At 42.8% G+C, this 16,965-nt stretch overlaps 4 protein-coding genes across 4 annotated transcripts; 2 read left to right on the top strand and 2 right to left on the bottom strand.

Annotated features, from left to right (window-relative positions):
* Positions 1-312: 312 nt before the first annotated feature.
* Positions 313-2,222, top strand: ETH_00009740 (uncharacterized protein; the record flags this gene model as incomplete). Its single annotated transcript, XM_013379317.1, has 4 exons — positions 313-427; positions 1,112-1,168; positions 1,530-1,593; positions 2,163-2,222. Coding segments are annotated over 4 exons (296 nt in total), but the record flags the coding sequence as incomplete, so codon positions are not given.
* A 1,630-nt stretch (positions 2,223-3,852) lies between these two features.
* Positions 3,853-9,283, bottom strand: ETH_00009735 (uncharacterized protein; the record flags this gene model as incomplete). Its single annotated transcript, XM_013379316.1, has 13 exons — positions 3,853-4,110; positions 4,362-4,636; positions 5,098-5,210; positions 5,422-5,484; positions 5,579-5,646; positions 5,984-6,074; positions 6,429-6,853; positions 7,108-7,341; positions 7,633-8,423; positions 8,600-8,663; positions 8,793-8,928; positions 9,039-9,096; positions 9,229-9,283. 13 exons carry the CDS (start codon positions 9,281-9,283, stop codon positions 3,853-3,855), a joined length of 2,631 nt encoding a protein of 876 aa, XP_013234770.1.
* Positions 9,284-12,848: 3,565 nt separating this feature from the next.
* On the top strand, positions 12,849-14,216 carry ETH_00009730 (purine nucleoside phosphorylase, putative; the record flags this gene model as incomplete). The annotated part of the gene is made up of 3 exons (XM_013379315.1): positions 12,849-12,890; positions 13,204-13,809; positions 14,109-14,216. The coding sequence occupies 3 exons, from the start codon at positions 12,849-12,851 to the stop codon at positions 14,214-14,216; spliced, it is 756 nt and encodes a 251-aa protein (XP_013234769.1).
* A 1,324-nt stretch (positions 14,217-15,540) lies between these two features.
* ETH_00009725 (uncharacterized protein) lies at positions 15,541-16,794 on the bottom strand (the record flags this gene model as incomplete). Its single annotated transcript, XM_013379314.1, has 3 exons — positions 15,541-15,610; positions 16,451-16,540; positions 16,709-16,794. Coding segments are annotated over 3 exons (246 nt in total), but the record flags the coding sequence as incomplete, so codon positions are not given.
* Between the last annotated feature and the right edge of the window lie 171 nt (positions 16,795-16,965).

Below are 16,965 nucleotides of genomic sequence, written 5' to 3'. Positions count from 1 at the left end.
CAGCAGCAGCAAGTGCTATTTGCTGCTGCTGTGCTGCAGGTTTGCCTGCACGGCCAGATGACGCAGCCGCAGCGGATTGGAGCCCTGGCGAAGTTCAGAGCTGGTAGTTGCTGCTGCTGTTGCTGCTGCTGTTGCCGTTGCTGCTTCTGCTGCATTTTTGTTGTAATTGATGCTTCCTGCTGCTGCTGCTGCTGCTGCCTCTTCCTTGCTGCAAGGGGAAGCAAGTCGTTGTGCAAGTGCGGGAGCAGCAGGCCAAGTGCAGCAATTGCTGGGGATTGTTGTTTGCTGCTGCTGCTGCTGCTGCTGCTGCAGCAGAAGCTCGGATTTTAACTGCTACAGAAGTTGGCAGCAGAGGCCTCGATATTCCCGCAGTCGATTTTGTCCTTAATTTCGATGTGCCCCTTAGCTCCAAAGACTACATCCACAGGTTCTTGCTGCTGCTGCTGCTTCTGCTGCTGCTGCTGCTGCTGCTGCTGCTGCTGCTGCTGCCGCTGCTGCTGCTGCTGCTGAGGGTGCTGCTGCTGCTGGTGCTGCTGCTGCTGGTGAGGGTGTTGCTGATCTGCTGCTGCTGGTGAGGGTGTTGCTGATTATGTTGATTTTGCCTATGCTGCTGCTGCTGTTGCTGCTTAGACTGCTGTTGATTATGCTGCTGCTGCTTGTCGTGCTGCTGTTGCTGCTTATGCTGCTGCTTATGCTGTTGCTGCTGCCTGTGCTCCTGCTGCTGCCTATGCTGCTGCCTAGGTTGCTGCTGCTGTTTATTTTGGTGTGTCTCTTGGCTCCAGAAACTCTACTCATGGGCTATCGCTGCTGCTGCTGCTTCTGCTGCTGCTGCTTATGCGGCTGCTGTTGGTGGTGCTGTTTACTTTCTTTGAAGGCTCTGTTCACAAACTGCTGCTGCTGCTGCTGCTGCTGCTTATGTTGCTGCTGCTGCTTATGCTCCGGTTGTCTATGCTTCTGCTTTTGCTGCTCTTTAGTCTGCTAGTGCTGCTGCTTATGCTGCTGATGCTGGTGTTATCGGTTATGCTGCAGCAGGTGGCCTTGCTACTGCTGCTGCTGGCTTTGCTGCTGCTGCTGCTCATAGCCTGTGCTGCTGCTGCTGCTGCTGCTGCAGGGTGGGAAGGACAGCTCGGGCAGGGCGCAACGGAAGGGCCCTGACTTTAGTCACACAGTATGTCTTGCTGCTGCTTCTGCTGCTGCTGTAGCTGCTGTTGCTGCTGCAGCTGCTGCTGCATCTGCTGCTGCATCTGCTGCTGGTTGGGCTCTTATCCTAATTTCCTAGTGAAAGCAGTAGCAACAGCAGCGGCAGGAAAAAGGGCAGAGGCTGGTGCAGCGTCAGCTGCCATTGCTGCTGCTGCTGCTGCTGTGCCTGCTGCTGCTGCTGCTGTGCTTGCTGTCGCTGTTGCTGCTGTGCCTGCTGCTGCTGCCGCTGTTCCTATTGCTGTTGTTGCTGCTGTTGCTGCTTTGATTGTTAAACACAATAGCAATAATTATATTTATTTATTTATTTATTTTTTTAATTTCCTTTTCAGATATGACGTCGAAATGTACCAAAGGATTGAATTTGCCCTCGGGAAGAAAATGGAAGAATATCCAGTAAATTATTTTTTATTTTTATTTAATTTAATTTAATTTAGTTTAATTTAATTATTTAACTTTATTAATATTATTGGTTTTGATTTAATTTGATTTATTTTTGTTTCTATTTGCTTCTAGTTGCTTTTATTTGAGTCAGTATTTGATTATTTGATTTACTGTTGAATTATTACTTATAATTCATTTTAATAATTTAATTACTTAATTCATTATTCGATTTAACAATCTTCATTATTGTTTAATTAATTCATTCATTTGTTATCGAATTGATTGGATTATTTATTTATTTTTCTATTTATTAGACCTATTATTTATTTTAAATCATTTATTTATTTATTTTAAACCATTTTAGACCATACATGTATTTATTTTAAATCACACATTTATTTTAAATCATGTATTTACTTGTTTGTCTGTTTATTATTCAATTAAATTAATACTTACCTATTCAGTTATACTTATTTACATTCATTTATTTATATTTATTTTTTTATTTATGTAGATTATTATTTATTTATTTATTTATTTATTTATTTATTTTTATATTTAAATTTATTTCTTCTTTTTAGGATTTGCCGGAGGAGAAGGCGATGGTGCTGCACGAGAGGGCGCTGGAGGCTCTGAGGTAGAAATAAAAAATAAATAAATAAATAAATTAATTAAATAATAAATAGATAAATAAACAATAAATAGACAAAGAAATAGATAATTGATTAAATTAGTTAATTGATTAAATTAATTAAATATTTAATATTCAATTCCGAAAAAACGAAAGAAAAAGATTCCCCTTTTGCCCCTGCGGTGTCTGTACACCTGGCGAGACACTTTGGTATTTTTCCTTTTTATTTTATTTCCATTTTTCTCCTTTTTAATTCTCTGAATTTAATTAAATGCTTTTTAGTTCTTTTCCCGCTTCTAGGATTTAGGGTTGGTGGTTTAGGGTTTAGGGTTTAGGGTTTGTCTCGCTTCTCTGGTGGGCCGCATCTCTTCGGCTCTTTTACCTTTTCAACTATATTCACTAGTATATGATTAATTAACTAATTATACATTATTATTAATTAATAATAATTAACTAATTAATTAATTAATTATTAATTAATTATTAATTAGTTAACTAATTGTTTATTTAATCCATTAGTTATTCTTTTTCATTTTTATTTTTCATTTTATTTGCAGAGAAACAGAGTTGGAGCTGCGTGAGGCCGATGAGGAGCAGAGCAAAAAGAGAAAACGAAGCCAAACGCACAAGAGGCGCAAACCCTAAACCCTAAACCCTAAACCCTAGACTCTGGTTGAGAACGGCGGAGATATCAGCAAAACACAAACGAAAACGCGCATCTGTACAAGCAGCTGCATCCTGCTGCTGCTGCTGCTGCTGATTCAGCATCAGCAGCAGGTCTGCTGCTGCTGCTGCTGCTGTTTGTTCAGCGTCAGCAGCAGGTCTGCAGCTGCTGCTGCTGCAGCAGGCACAGACCTGCTGCTGCAACAGGTCTGTTGCTGCTGCTGCTGCAGCAGCAGCAGGCTGTGTAGTGTTTCTGGCTGCTGGAGCCGCGTGCTGCCGCGGTTTCGCCGCAGCAGTTCTGCTGCAGCGGCTGCGGCGCCGTGCTGCTGCTGCTGCAGCAGCAGCAGCAGCAGCAGCAGCAGCAACTCTTGGAATTAGTTTTGTTTATTGTCTTTGTCTCCTTTGATTGTTTAAAATGCTTTTTATTTTGTGAATTGTCCAGTCTATTTGCGATAATTGATTTTCCAATTCGCTGCGCCGCAAACGCTCGCGGGGCCGACCTGAATAAAATAAAATAAAATAAAATAAAATGATTAATTAGTTAGTTAATTAAATTATTTGTTTCTTAATTAATTATATTTATTTACTTGTTTGTTTATTTACCATTTAACTTTACTTATTAATTATTTAGTTATTAGTTTATTTAGTTATTTACTTGCCGCAGAGTTAAAAATTCAAAAAAAATAAATAATTAAAATTGAAAAAAATATATTAGGTAGAGGTTTATTGGCAGCAGCAGCAGCAGCATAGCTGCGGTTGCTGCAGCAGCAGCAGCAAGAGCAGCATTAGCAACAACAGCAGCAGTAGCAACAACAGCAACAACAAAAATAACAGCAGCAACAGCAGCAGCAGCAAAGTTTGGAATGTGTCTCAAGCATTTCTCTGGACAAAAACGAAAAAAGAAGTTATAAATAGAATTTAAGAAATGTATTTAAATTTAAATTTAAATTTAAATTTAAATTAAATTTAAATTAAATTTAAATTAATTGATAATTACCGTTTGCTGCTGGATATTTTGCTGCTTCCCCCTGCAGCTTTTGCTTCTCAGCTGACAGCAGCAGCAGCTGCTTCTCCAAAGTGCATATTTGCTGCTGCTGGTCAGGGGTGTCAGGCAGCACGTAAATGTCAAATGTTGCTGCTGCTGCTGCAGGTGCTGCTGCTGCTGCTGCTGCTGCAGCAGCAGCAGCACCAGCAGGCAGCTCGCTCGCAGGCGCCCACGGCGAAACGCAGCTGCCCTGAATTAAAAAAAAAAAATAAGTAAATAAATTAATTAATTAATAATAAATAAATGAATAGTAAACAAACAAACAAACAAATAAATAAATGATAGAAAGTAAATGAAAAACTCTATTGATAAGTACTTATTGCACTTATCAATAGAATAATTAGAAAGTATTACTTTTAATTAATTTAAAGTTTCTATTTTATTAAATTATAATTTACTAATTAATTAAAACAAATTATTTTTTTATTGAACCAGCGGTACCTGCATGTGCTGCAGTTGCTGCTGCTGCTGCTGCTGCTGAGTGTCGAAGCCGCAGCAAAAGGGGGCGTTGCTTTGTGGATTATAGTTTGAATTGAAATTGAAATTGCTTGGTGTATTTAAATTCAAATTGCTTTTCAAATTGCTGCTGCTGCTGCTGCTGCTGCTGCTACTGGGGTCTGCTGCGCTGCTGCTGCTGAGGTGTACAGACAGCGGGTTGTCAAGGCTGGTTTTGTTGCTCGAAAAATCCGCTGCTGTTGTGGGGCCGAGAGCTGCGCCTGCGAATTAAAACAAATTAAATTAAATTAAATTTAATTTAATTTAATTTTAATTTGATTCAAGTTTAATTCAAAAATTAATCTTTAATTCGATCAACGCGGTGAACAGACACCAGAAATAACACAGGGAAGCAAGCAGCAGCCTGCAGGTGTACGTACACCCCAGCAGCAGCAGCAGCAGCAGCAGCAGTAGCAGCAGCAGCAGCAGAAGTGTAGAATCGCTTTTGTAAGGGAAAAGAGGGTCAGAAGCAGAGAGAAGTAAATATAAATTATATTTTAATTTATTTTTCTTTTTACTTTTTTGTGCTGCATTAAATATTTGAATTTGAATTTAAATCAAGTTTGAAAACACTTTTGAACTAATTGGCTTCTTTAGTTTTTTTGGACTTTTGCTGCACTTGCAGCTGCAGTAAAACTCCCTCTAAACCCCAAACCCTAAACCCTAGGCGTGGCCGACCGACAGCTCGCGCGGCGTTTTTGGTTTTCTTTTTTGAGTTGGCAATTTTCAGTTTTTAAAAGCAGCATTTGATTTTCCAGCCAGTTCTTTTCTTCCCGAGAAAGCTCCTTTTCTTTTCTGCAACAGCAAACCGCGAAGCAGCAGCAGCAGCAGCAGCAGCAAACAGCAGCAAACGCAAGAAGCAGCAAACAGCAGCAGCAGCAGCAACGAGAAAATGAGGTCTTCTTATTGTTCATCTTCTTTTTATTCCTGCTCCATAATATCAGCAAGCAGCAGCGGCAGCAGCAGCAGCTGCTGCTGCTGCTGCTTTGCTGCTGCTGCTGCTTACCCCGACTGCTGGGCTTCTGCTCTCAGTGTGGCATTCTCGTCTTTTAGAATTTGGTTTTGAACTCTGAAGCCAAAAAAGAAAAATAATTAATTAATTAATTAATTAAATGTTTTATTAATTATTAATTAATTAATTAATTAATTCGTTATCTTTTCACCTTAGGGTTTCGAATTCTGTCTTCAAAGAAGAATACAAAACCTCAAAGCGCTCCAGGTGCTGCACCCGCTGTAGATACACGCAAACCCTAAACCCTAAACCCTAAACCCTAAACCCTCGAAGCGGAAGCCTTAGAACCTAAAAACCCTAAAGTGCTGCACTGAGCTCCTTGGCGTCCATCAGAGCTCAGCGCATTTGTTCAGAGGGTTTACAACAAGGGTTTAGAGTGTGAACAACTTAGGGTTTAGGGTTTAGGGTTTAGGGTTTGGGCACTGAATGTCGTAGCACAATGGTTTAAAGTGTGAGTGAACTACACAGGACTCCAGCTCTGTCCCCCAACTCTTCAAAAGCTTCTATTAGGGTTTAGGGTTTAGGGTTTATGGTTTAGGGTTTAGGGTTTGCGGACAACGCGTAGGGAGTTGATGACATCCGCGCTTTGTTTCTGGTGTATATCCAGCTGCTCCTGGAGGTCTTCAATTTTTCTTTCTTTTTCCATTCTGAATATCCAATTAAAAACAAATTTAAAATAAATAAATAAAAATGCAAAATTTAAATAAATAAAAGACAAAAGAAGTCTTTAATCAGCAACAATGAAGTAACAGGAGACTAGCTGCTGCCCACAGCAGCAGCAGCAGCAGCAGCAGCAGGAATGGTAACGCAACACAAAGAGAAGCAGTAACAGCAGCAGCAGGGATGGTGACACAAGACCAACTACCGCAGCAACAGCAGCAGCAGCAGGAGTGATAAAACAACACCAACTGCAGCAGCAGCAGCAACAACAACAGCAGCACGAGGGGTAGCACAACACCAGCTGCAGCAGCTGCAGCAGCAGCAGCAGCAGCGTTGTGTACCTGTCGTCTTCTTGAGTTTGCTGCTGCTGCAGCTGCTTCTGCAGTCTCTGCAGATTTCTCTTGAGGGTTTCATTTTCAACAGCTAGCTGCTGGTTGCTGCTGCAGCAAATGCTGCACTGCATTTTGTTTTTTTGGTTTTCTGCTGCTTCTATTTGCAGCTGCTGCTGCGCTGCTGCTACGTCTCTTTCAAGTTGGTCTTTTTCGCTTTCTAGGGTTTTGCTTCTGCTGCAGTAGGCTGCAGCAAGCTGCTGCTGGTGCTGCAGCTGCTGCTGCAGCTGGCCGCTGCTGCTGCTGGCCAGCTCCAGCTGCTGCTGCAGCTGCTGCTGCTGCTGCTGCAGCTGCTTGTTTGCTGCAGTTTCCTTGTCCAATTCTGCTGCCAGCAAACTGTTCTCTTGCAGCAGCTGCGAAGTCCGATATGCTGCGGCCTGCGCAGCAGCAGCAGCAGCACCAGCAGCGCATGCACTCCATATTATTATATTTTCTTTCTCTCTTAATTTAATTTAATTTGCTTAGTTATTTGTTTTATTTTATCTCATCTGCTTCATCATTTCCTTTATTTTATTTACAACCAAAATAAAATAAATAAATAAATAATAAACAAAAATAAATCAAATAAGAAACAAATAAATAAATAGAAATAAATAAAATAAAAATTAAAAATAAATAAAACAGAACGAACTTCATTTTCCCTTAGCAGCAGCTGATAGTTTTCTTGGCCTTGTCTTATTTTGCTTTCTGCAATTTGCTGCTGCTGCTGCTGCTGCTGCTGCTGCTGCCTCAGGGCAAAGTTTTCATTCGAAAGGCTCTGCAGCTGCTGCTGCGCCTCTTGCTGCTGCTGCTGCTGCTGCTGCTGCAGCTGCTGCTGCTGCTGCTGCAGCTCGAACACCAGCCGCCGCCCGTACTCTTCAGTCACCTGCGCCACTCAGAAACCCAAACCCTACACCCTAAACCCTAAACCCTCACCTCGAAATCCCAAACCCTAAACCCAAAACCCTAAACCGTCGTCTCAAAGCCCTAAACCCTAGCCCTAAACCCTCGCCTCAAGGCCCCAAACCCTAAATCCTAAACCATCGCCTCGAAACCCAAACGCCAGTCCTAAACCCTAAACCCTCGCCTCAGAGCCCCAAACCCTAAACCCTAAACCCTAGGGTTTAGACGCTAAAAAGGTCCCCACAAACCCCAAAAGGGGGAGCAGCAAAAGGACCTTTTTGACTTCCATTGCAACAGCAGCTTCAATTTCTCTTTTGTGTTTTATTTGCATTTTTCTTTCTCTCAAATACCACTCTTCTTCCATTCTCCTTTGCATTTCAGTTAAAGACTGCGGCGCAGGCAGCTGCTGCTGCTGCTGCTGCGAGAAGCGCTGCTCGTACTGCTGCTGTGGGTACGGGTAGTAGTACTGCTGCTGCTGCTGCTGCGGGTACTGTGGCTGCAGCTGCTGCTGCTGCTGCTGCTGCTGCTGCGGCAGCGTGTACGGGCTTCCGGGGCTCAACTCTCCCCGTCTGTCCAAGTGCCACCCCTGCTGCTGCTGCTGCGGCTGCTGCTGCTGCTGCTGCTGCTGCTGCTGCTGCTCTCTGCTAGGCAGTCTGCTGCTGCTGGTCTCCAGACTTTCGCTGTCACTCCAAGAAGAAAAAGAGACAGTCTCTTCATCGCCCACGAGCACGCGGCAGTGAAAGGGGGGTCTGTTGTCTTTGCTGTTGCTGCTGCTGCAGGCAGCAGCAGCAGCAGCAGCAGCAGCGCCTCCTGCTGCTACAGCTTCGCTTATCGCAGGCTGCATGTCCAGCACTTTGCCTACGTACTCCCGCCGCTCCTTTTGCTGCTCTCCTGCTGCTGCTGCTGCTGCTGCTTCTGCCTCTTGAGCTGCAGACTCTTTGCTGCTGCTCGCCATAAGCCGGCCTTCGCTGCTGCTCCTCGCTGCTGTTGCTCCTGCTGTTCCTGCTGCTGCTGCTGCTGGTGCTGCTGCTGGTCGTTCGCCCCTCTGTGGAGGAACCAGTGCTCCTAATACAAAAGGAAAAGCACCACACAAAAAATGCCACACACTGCTGCCGCTGCTGCTGCTGCTGCTGCTGTTGTTGCTGCTGTTGCTGCTGCTGCTGCTCTGGCTGTGCTGGTGCTGTTTGTACTGCTGCTACTACAGCTACTGCTGCTGCTTCTGCTGCTGCTGCTGCACTGACTGGTTTGCTTCGGGGTCTCTTTGGAGGCTACACTGTTGTTCCTGAGAGGCCTCTCGAGAAAGGCCTGTGAGGAAAAAAAAAGAGAAAAAGAATTAAAACATAAATTGAAGAAAAGACTAAATTTAAAATGTTTGAATTACAAGTAATTTGCTGCTGCAGCTGCAGCAAATAAGTGTTCCCTTAAGTTGCACACCTCTTCTTCCTCTTTGTATAAACCCCTGCCAAGCCTTTTATCTCTTGCTGCTGCTGCTGCTGCAGCAGCAGCAGTAGATGACTTTGACTCCGTGGGTTTTTGAGGGCGAGTCAGCAAAGGATAGGTGTCTGTACGCCTGAATAGGCAGCAGCAAACACAGCGGCTCAGTTTGAGGAGTTTTATTTCTGAAAATAAAAATGCAAAAGAAGAAAAAGAGCAAAAGCGCAATTGCTGAGGTGTACGTACACCTGAGGCTTCGGCAGCTCCTTCGGGTCGTAGAGGAAGTCCACATCTTTTTTGAGAACTACAAGCAAAAGAAAAAAGAAATTAAATTTATTTTCTTTTATTTCTGTCACTTTAATTGAAGCTGGAAGAAAAACAGTTCTTCAATTTGCAAAATCCGAAAGCGCGAATTTCAGGTGTACGTACACCTCACCTTGAAGCGCTCTCGCGAATCGGTCCAGACTGTCTTCTTCTTTTGAAACAGCCATTTTGAATTATGAACTTAAGGAATAAATTAATTAATTAAAATTAATAATCGACAAATAAATGATTTGAGGATTCAAATTGCAAAAACTTCGAGGCCGAGCCGCGCGCCGCAGAGCTGGGGTGCACGTACACCCCATTCACCTGCAGCTCCTTCGGGCGAAAAACTTTCGCGTTTCGTTTTTGATTTATTTTTAATTCTTTTTAATTGTTTTTTCAATTTCTTTTGCCTTCCTGCAATTCCAGAGTGCTGCATGCAGCAGAAGCAAAGAAAGCGAAGAAAGTGGAGACAAAAGTCTTTAAAAATTGGATTTAATTCAAAAATTGAAACTTTTGAAACTGCCAACAGCGCAAAATGCAAAAATGCAAAAGAATAAAAGTGAGGCTTCGTCGGCTGCGAGGGGCAGCGAGGTGTCTGTACACCTGAACGCAAACTCACTTCAGCGGAGCTCCTTTGCCTCCAGAGAAAAGAAAAGGAGTTTGGCACTTTTCGTGGCTCTGGAGCTGCTGCTGCTGCTGCTGCAGCAGCAGCAGCAGCTGCTGCTGCTGCTGCTGCTGCTGCGCGTGGGAGCTCCGCCACGCTTTGGGACTTGTTTTGAAAGCTTTGAATGCCCTTTGATTAGCCCTTTTGTTATTTTGAAGGGTTTATTCCTTTTCTTCGATTTCGCTAAGAAGTTGCCCTAAATCGCCTCACCCGAGTCGCTGTGTCCCTGCTGCTGCTGCTGCTGCTGCTGCTGCTGCTGCAACACAGGGGAGACTTGGAGGGTCGTCTGCGCCAAAGTCCCTTTTAAAATCTCCTTTGTCTTTCCTTTTGCAGTTTAAATTCAAAATCAAAGAAGATCCTGCTGAGGCTCGGCGGGGCGACTGCTGCTGCTGCTGCTGCTGCTGCTGCTGCGGCCAGCGAAGAAGCGGCGGGGGCGGAAAGGGGAAAAGGCGTTCAGATCTTTTGAATTTGCTTTTTTTCAAGAATAAACTTTCGTAAAAAACAAAAAATAAAAGAATTAATTCCTATTTGCTGCTGGTTTCCCCGCTTTCCGCGCCCTCCAGCAAGTTGAACTGCTGCAGCAGCTGCAGCCGAACGGACAGGGCCTCACCGGTGGTTTGGGGCCCTCGAGTCCAGCGAGAAAGAAGACAAACTCGCTTTAAAGTTGAATTTGAATTTAAATTTTATTTTTAAATTTCATTTTAGCGAATTAATCCAGCCGGATGAAGGGTCCGGGGTACGGACAGCTGACCGCGCGCGCAGTCGCTCTTCAGGTTTTCTGTTGCATATCTTCGCCTCTTCTTCTCCAAAGCCCCTTAAACGAACAAACAAACTTCAAAAGTAAAATGAAAAGAACTGCAATTGACTCTTTATTCTTTTTTCTCTCCGAGTGTCTAAACTGCGGAAACATGAACGCGTGGTTCTGCACAGGCACAAGGTGTACAGACACCCCAGCCGACGGGAAACCGCGGCGATGCGGAATTCATTCCACGCAGCTCTAAAGCAGCAAAAAGAGAATTAAATCAGAATTATAAATAATAAATTTTAAAAAAAAAGATATTTTTGCTTCTGAAGCAAAGCTGAACGAACTCCGGCGGTCATTTTTGGCTACTTTGCTGCTGCAGCTCCCTTTCAAGTTTCGCCGCTCTTTTATTCAAACTCAGCCACCAAAAAGCTGCTTTACTTTTTATTTGTTTCTTTTAAGAGCTGATTATTTAATTTTGCAATTTTCTGCTCAAGTTTTACTTGAAAACTCAGTAAATTATTCCAATAAAATTTCTGGAATCGTTATTGGCTTTAAAAAGTATAAATTTGCGTGAAAATGTAATATTTCCTTCAATGATAAGTGAAGAAATAAAATTTGCAGGAGCAAGAAACAAATGCAGTTCTGAAAACTCAAAAGAGCCCTGAGGCGTTTTCCTTAATAATTGTTCTTTTTTATTTTTATTTATTTTTAATATTTTCAAAAAAAAAGAGCAACAAAAGAGGAAATAGCAACAAAGAGCTTCATGGTGTCATTTTTATTCTTTAATTATTCCTTTGGAAACAATTTTTTCATTTATTTCATTTTAAATATTTGAATTTAATCTAATTCATTTAATGCAACCAAAGAGGCTCTTCAGAAAATAAAGAAAAAAATATTTAAATTGCTTTTTCTTTTAATTCGACGTTTCTTTCTTTGCAACTTCGCAACAAAACAAAATAAGTAAAAAGGAATTCTTTGATGGCCTTTTCCCAATTTTCCTTCAAAAGAAATTCAAAAACATAAGTGCTGCTGCTACAGCTAGCCACAGCAGCAGCAGCCAGCAGCAACTAGCTGTCCAGCTAGCCACAGCTAGCCACAGCTAGCCACAGCTAGCTACACAGCAGCTAGCTAGCCGCAGCACATTCTGGCTAGCTTCGCGTGGCTCCGGCAAGCTGCAGCTAGCCAGAGCTTGCTGCAGCTAGCCAGAGCTTGCTGCTGCTTGCTGCAGCTAGCCAGAGCTTGCTGCAACTTGCTGCAGCTGGCCAGGGCTCACTGTGGCTAGCTGCAGCTAGCCAGATTTTGCTGCAGCGTGCTGCAGCAAAATGCCGCTTGCTGCAGCTTGCTGCAGCTAGCCACAGGCCTCAGCTAGCTGCAGCATGCTGTGGCTAGATGCAGCAGGGCGTGTGCTGCTGCTGCTGCTGCTGCTGCTCCAAAGTGCGCTATTTTGCATTTTTTTTGAAATAAAAAGGCCAAAGAAGTGAATTTAGGGATTTATTGCTTCGCTGGGACTGAGTTCATAAATATTTCATGAAAAGAAAAAAAGAAATTTAAAAAATGATTTGGAATCGAGGGGCTCAAAGACAGTCCTAGGAATCTCAGCAGACACCTCAGCTTGAATACAAATTTGTCTTTTGAAATTTTGCAGGAAAAAACTTTTGCGAAAAATGCGGAAAAATGAAAAAGCCACGCAGCAGCAGCCGCAACCTGGCAGCAGTTTTGTGTTATTTTGCAGCTTTTCTTTTATTTTTTTGTCTTAAGGAGGAAATAAACTAAATTAAAATGATTTAAAACTGTAAAAGCTGAATATTATTTGCGCAGCAGAACCACTGGGCACCCGCAGCAGGTGTGCACCTGCTGCTGCAGCGCCCCACAGGCGAGCAGCCCCACAGACAGAAAGCAAAACTGCGGGGAAAAAAGGATTCTACATTTTAAAAAAGAAGAAAAGTATTTATCTGCAATAAATTGAACAGAAGACAAGAGGAAACTGCTTGAAAAAGCCGCGGCGAGCAGCAGTCTTCGTGCGCTGTGTCTGGTGAGGGGGTCTTGAAAAGGAGCGTGCAGCTGGAAATCTCGCGTTTATTTCGGAATTAAACGGAACCAGAAAAAAAATAATTATATTTGTTTTTACATTTATCTTTTTTTCCGTTCAAATTAGCATTTTAAAACCCCATTTGTCGCCGGCGTGCAGATTCGCAGGGCGTGCAAGATCGCACTCTCCGGGTTGGTTTCAGTTTCCCGCTGCAGTCGTTCATCTTTGGCTTTCCTTCAAGGCTTCTCTTTTGTTTTTTTGTTATTTCCCTTTTTGTTTTTAATTCGAAACCAATTCTTTCCCGCGTCCAAAATGGAAGGCGTAGAAGTGCAGCCGCACATTCAACTCCGCCGGGTAGGTCGCGTCTGCTTTCCACCGGAAACTTGAATTCCAAGCTTCTTTTTCCCCTTTTCCTGGCTTCTTTTGCAAACCACTGTCTTATTTTGCAAAACGTTTCGAAATTAGTGGAGTTTAAACGGTGAAAGAGGAATAATATTCTCAGATTTGCGTTTGTTGCGGCCGCCGCGTTCAAGGAAGGCTTCTGGTGCTTCGCGCGCGGGTGTCTGGGGGAAACCTGGGGAAAACGGCGCGAGCTGCGGACTTTTTTGTTTTTTCTGTTTTATAATTGTTTTAATTATGATTTTTGTTTTTTTGTTTGCGATTTTAGGGCCAGGTGCAGCCGGTGGTGCTGACGATGGGGGATCCGAAGCGGGTGGACGAAGTGGCGGCTCTGTGCGACAGCGCGGAGCCGCTGACGTTCAACCGGGAGTTTAAGTCTGCAAATGTGGTCAAAGACGGGCAGAAGTTCACAGTAATATCTCACGGGATTGGCTGTTGCAGTTCGATGATCTGTTTCGAGGAGTTGATCAAGCTGGGGGCGAAGTGCATCATCCGCGCGGGCACCTGCGGCAGCATGAAGCCCGACCAAGTCAAAAGAGGAGATATTTGCGTCCCTTTTGCTGCAGCCAGAGACAACGACGTTTGCGACTTGTACATTCCTCCGAGAATGCCAGCAGTGGCGACTCCGCGGGTGTTTCAGAGCCTCCTGGAAAGTGGAAAGCAGCTCGGAATTCCCCTCCGCCAGGGCATTGCGCTGACCAATGGTCTTTTCTACGGCCACGGCAAAGAACACATCGAGAACTTGACCAATTGGAGCAAATTTACGGACATAATTGACTGCGAATTCCAATCTCTCTTCCTCGTCGGCATCGGCAGGGGAATCGAAACCGGCGGGATTGCAACAGTCGACGGCTCACCCCTCCAGTGGGATCAGGTGCAAATTCCCCCAAATTGAATCACCTTTACTTGCTTTTATTTTTTTAAATTACTTTTGAATGCTTTTAATTCCATTTTAATCCCAAATTGCTTTTGTTTCCCGAAGAAGTGCCTTCCTGCGGCGCGGGAATCCTGCACTTGCGTGGGCGCGGAATGCCTAGTTGAATAGACACCTGGCAGCAGCCCTTCCTGAGGGAATTAATTTCTTTCTAAATTATTGAAATATCAATTGTTTAGTAATATATTGATTGTTGAATACTCAAATTATGAAACGGTTAGCTTTTGTTCTGTTTGCAGGCCAATTATGATCCTTCGGGAAACACCGTTGCGGAAGGAAAGAAGAAGATGCTGACAGTTGCAATTCACACTTGTACGAAGCTGACGCGGGAGTACAGTGGCAACTGAGTTTTTTGAAAAGTAAAAATGAAAAGAAAAAGAATTGAAAGATTTAAAAGGAAAAGAATTGAAAGTTTTGAAAGAAAGAAAAATGAATTTGGTCTCGCAGTTTGTTCGCAGTCATTCGTCAACAAAGGCAACTTGAACGAATGCGGCTCGCCGAGCGAAGGCCTGTGCCCGTCGTGGCAGGTTCTTTGAGAGAAATGCGCAAATAAATGCATTTAATTGAATTAAATTGTGAATTGAATTCCATTAAGTTCTAAAATAATTTATTTGGAAGGATTCCTTCGATTAAATCGGGGATCGCTCCCGAAACGCTTGACGCGTCGTGTGTGCACTCCACTGTATGCGCTAAAATGTGTTCATAATGCACTCCTTGCGAACGAGGTTTGAGTTCATGTTTTTGAACTTTAGTTTAAATGCAGGGAAATAAAAATTTGAAATGTTTTCCCTTTTGGCTGAGGCGTTCCGTTTCCTTCGTTGAAAACGGAAAAAACGCCATTTTCAACTTTCAAGTTTTCCGAATCGCTCCACCGATTAGCGCTTTCCCGCAGCTAAAACGCGAAAACAAACAAGAGTGATCTGTTATTAAATAATTGGAATATAATTCTAAAATAGTATTTTAGTTAAATAATTTAAAATATAATTCTCCTGGGGGTCGCTGTGGCGTTTTTAGATCAGGTTTCCGCAAGTTGAACTTCCGCATTTTGCCATTTGATGCTGCTGCAGAGCAAAGGTAGGGTAGGGTTTAGGGTTTGGCGTATTTGTAGAAACAAAAACGCTTCAAGCGTTTGGGGCTAGGGTCCAGAGAAGTGCAGCAAACACGCTTTGAGGGTTTAGGGTTTGGGGTTTAGGGTTCAGGGTTTGATGCATGGGCGTGTGATGGCGCTTTAGCGCAGGGCTTGCTGGTTTATATAAGAGGCAGTAGCGGAGTTTCTTTGGAGCTGCTGCAAACAAAGGTGTCAAGGGTTTAGGGTTTGGGCTTTAGGGTTTGTGTGCATGCAAACACCCGCATGCTCTTTAGCTCCTCTAAGGCGATCTATGGAGACATTCTTCTGGCTTTTTGCAAATAATGTAGTTGTATGATTAAATAAAGGGGGTTTATTTTGCCCTTTCGCAAACAATATATTTGCATAAATAAATAAAAAGGAGTTCTTTTGGTTTTCTGCACAGAAGTGCAAGTGTGTTCATGAAAAAGGGTTGTTCCCGATTCATGGCGAGTGCATGCATGCAAAAAGATGGAAAGAAAGGCTTTTTGGTTTATTGCAAAAGCTGCATGCGTTTGATTTATTATTTTTGTTTATTTGCTTTCAAAAAATGCAAACTTCCAGCTTTAAAGCTCTATGTTCGTCACCACCGTCTTCGTTTCCAAGTAAGGCAACAGCCCTTCCTCTCCTCCTTCCCTGAATTCGGACAAAACAGAAGAAATCAGAAAAACATTTAGATTCCTTTTATTCAAATAAAACAAAATAAATTGTAAAAGAACATTTTAATCCTTTTTTGAGGAAAAAGGGAGACAGAAAGAACCGCATTTCCTTATTTTTTGAAGCAAAAGCAGCTTTTTGTGTTCATCTATCTGCAGAAGAGCAGAATATAAATTCAAAAATAACCATTTAATATTTCTTTTCAATTATGAAAAAGATTATTTAAATTATAAAAAACAATATTTCGATTTCTTCTCAATTTCCACTTTTCTGAGTACACTTGAGCAGCGAGTGACCAATGGAACAGGCAAACACAGCAGTGCGGCAAACGTGAATAGCTTTGCATATTTGCCTTTCCGATTCACTTTGAATAATTAAATTGAAATGATTAATTTGAAATAAACCATTTAAATCCATTTAATTGGGGGGGGAAATGGGGAAGAAGCGACAGAATTGAAAAATGTGAATTCCGGGCGCTAGTGACCAGCTCGATTTCAATCATTCCAGTGGAGAATAAATGCAAACAAAGAAATAAAAGATGAATTGAATTAATTAATGAAATATAAATTAAATTAAATTAAGAAGTTGAATCTGAGGCAATCAGAATTGAAATTGCGTTAAAACCGCCGACTTCCAAATAATTCAAGTTGACCAAATTCAAGTTCTCCAAAAATCGGGAAACTGGGATGAAAAAGGCCAAATTGAGTTCCTATTCTTGTCAACTATGATTAAAATATAAATTAAAAATTGAACTAAACCAAAGATTTGAATTTAAATTGAATAAATTTGAATAAATGAAACAAATTCAAATTCAGGTACCTGCCATAGCCGCTGGCTTTGTAGCCGCCGAAGGGAATGCCCACGTCGCCGCTCAAGTAGGTGTTCACCCACACAGTTCCCGCGTGTAGCCTGCCAAAACACCAAACTAGGGTTTAGGGTTTAGAGTTTAGGGTTCGTGGCACGGAGCCTCAAATTCTGGGGGTCAAGAGGCTAGTGAAGGACCAAGAGTCTCAGCAGCAGCGGGTTCAAAACGGGGGAGAAACCCCAAGGGTTTAGGGTTTAGGGTTTAGGGTTTACCGGCTAACGAAGTAGTCTGCGAGAGCAATGCTAGAAGTGAAGACCCCAGCGCCAAGTCCGTACTGAGTGTCGTTTGCCCTTTGGATCTGAAAAGATGAAAAGATGAAATTCAATTTTATTTTAATTCTTTTTTTAATTTCAAAAACAGTTCCAATTTCAAATACTTATTTATCACTATTTCCCCCTTTATTGGTCCATTCCGATCACTTCTCGTGTCTTTTCCCCAGCTCCAGGGTTTAGGGTTTAGGGTTTAGGGT

The sequence above is a fragment of the Eimeria tenella genome, genomic scaffold, assembly GCF_000499545.2.
Source record: "Eimeria tenella Houghton genomic scaffold, Eth_scaff207, whole genome shotgun sequence".
Taxonomy (NCBI): Eukaryota; Apicomplexa; class Conoidasida; order Eucoccidiorida; family Eimeriidae; genus Eimeria; species Eimeria tenella.
Note: the sequence above shows the minus strand (reverse complement) of the source record. Positions and strands in the feature narration are given on the sequence as shown.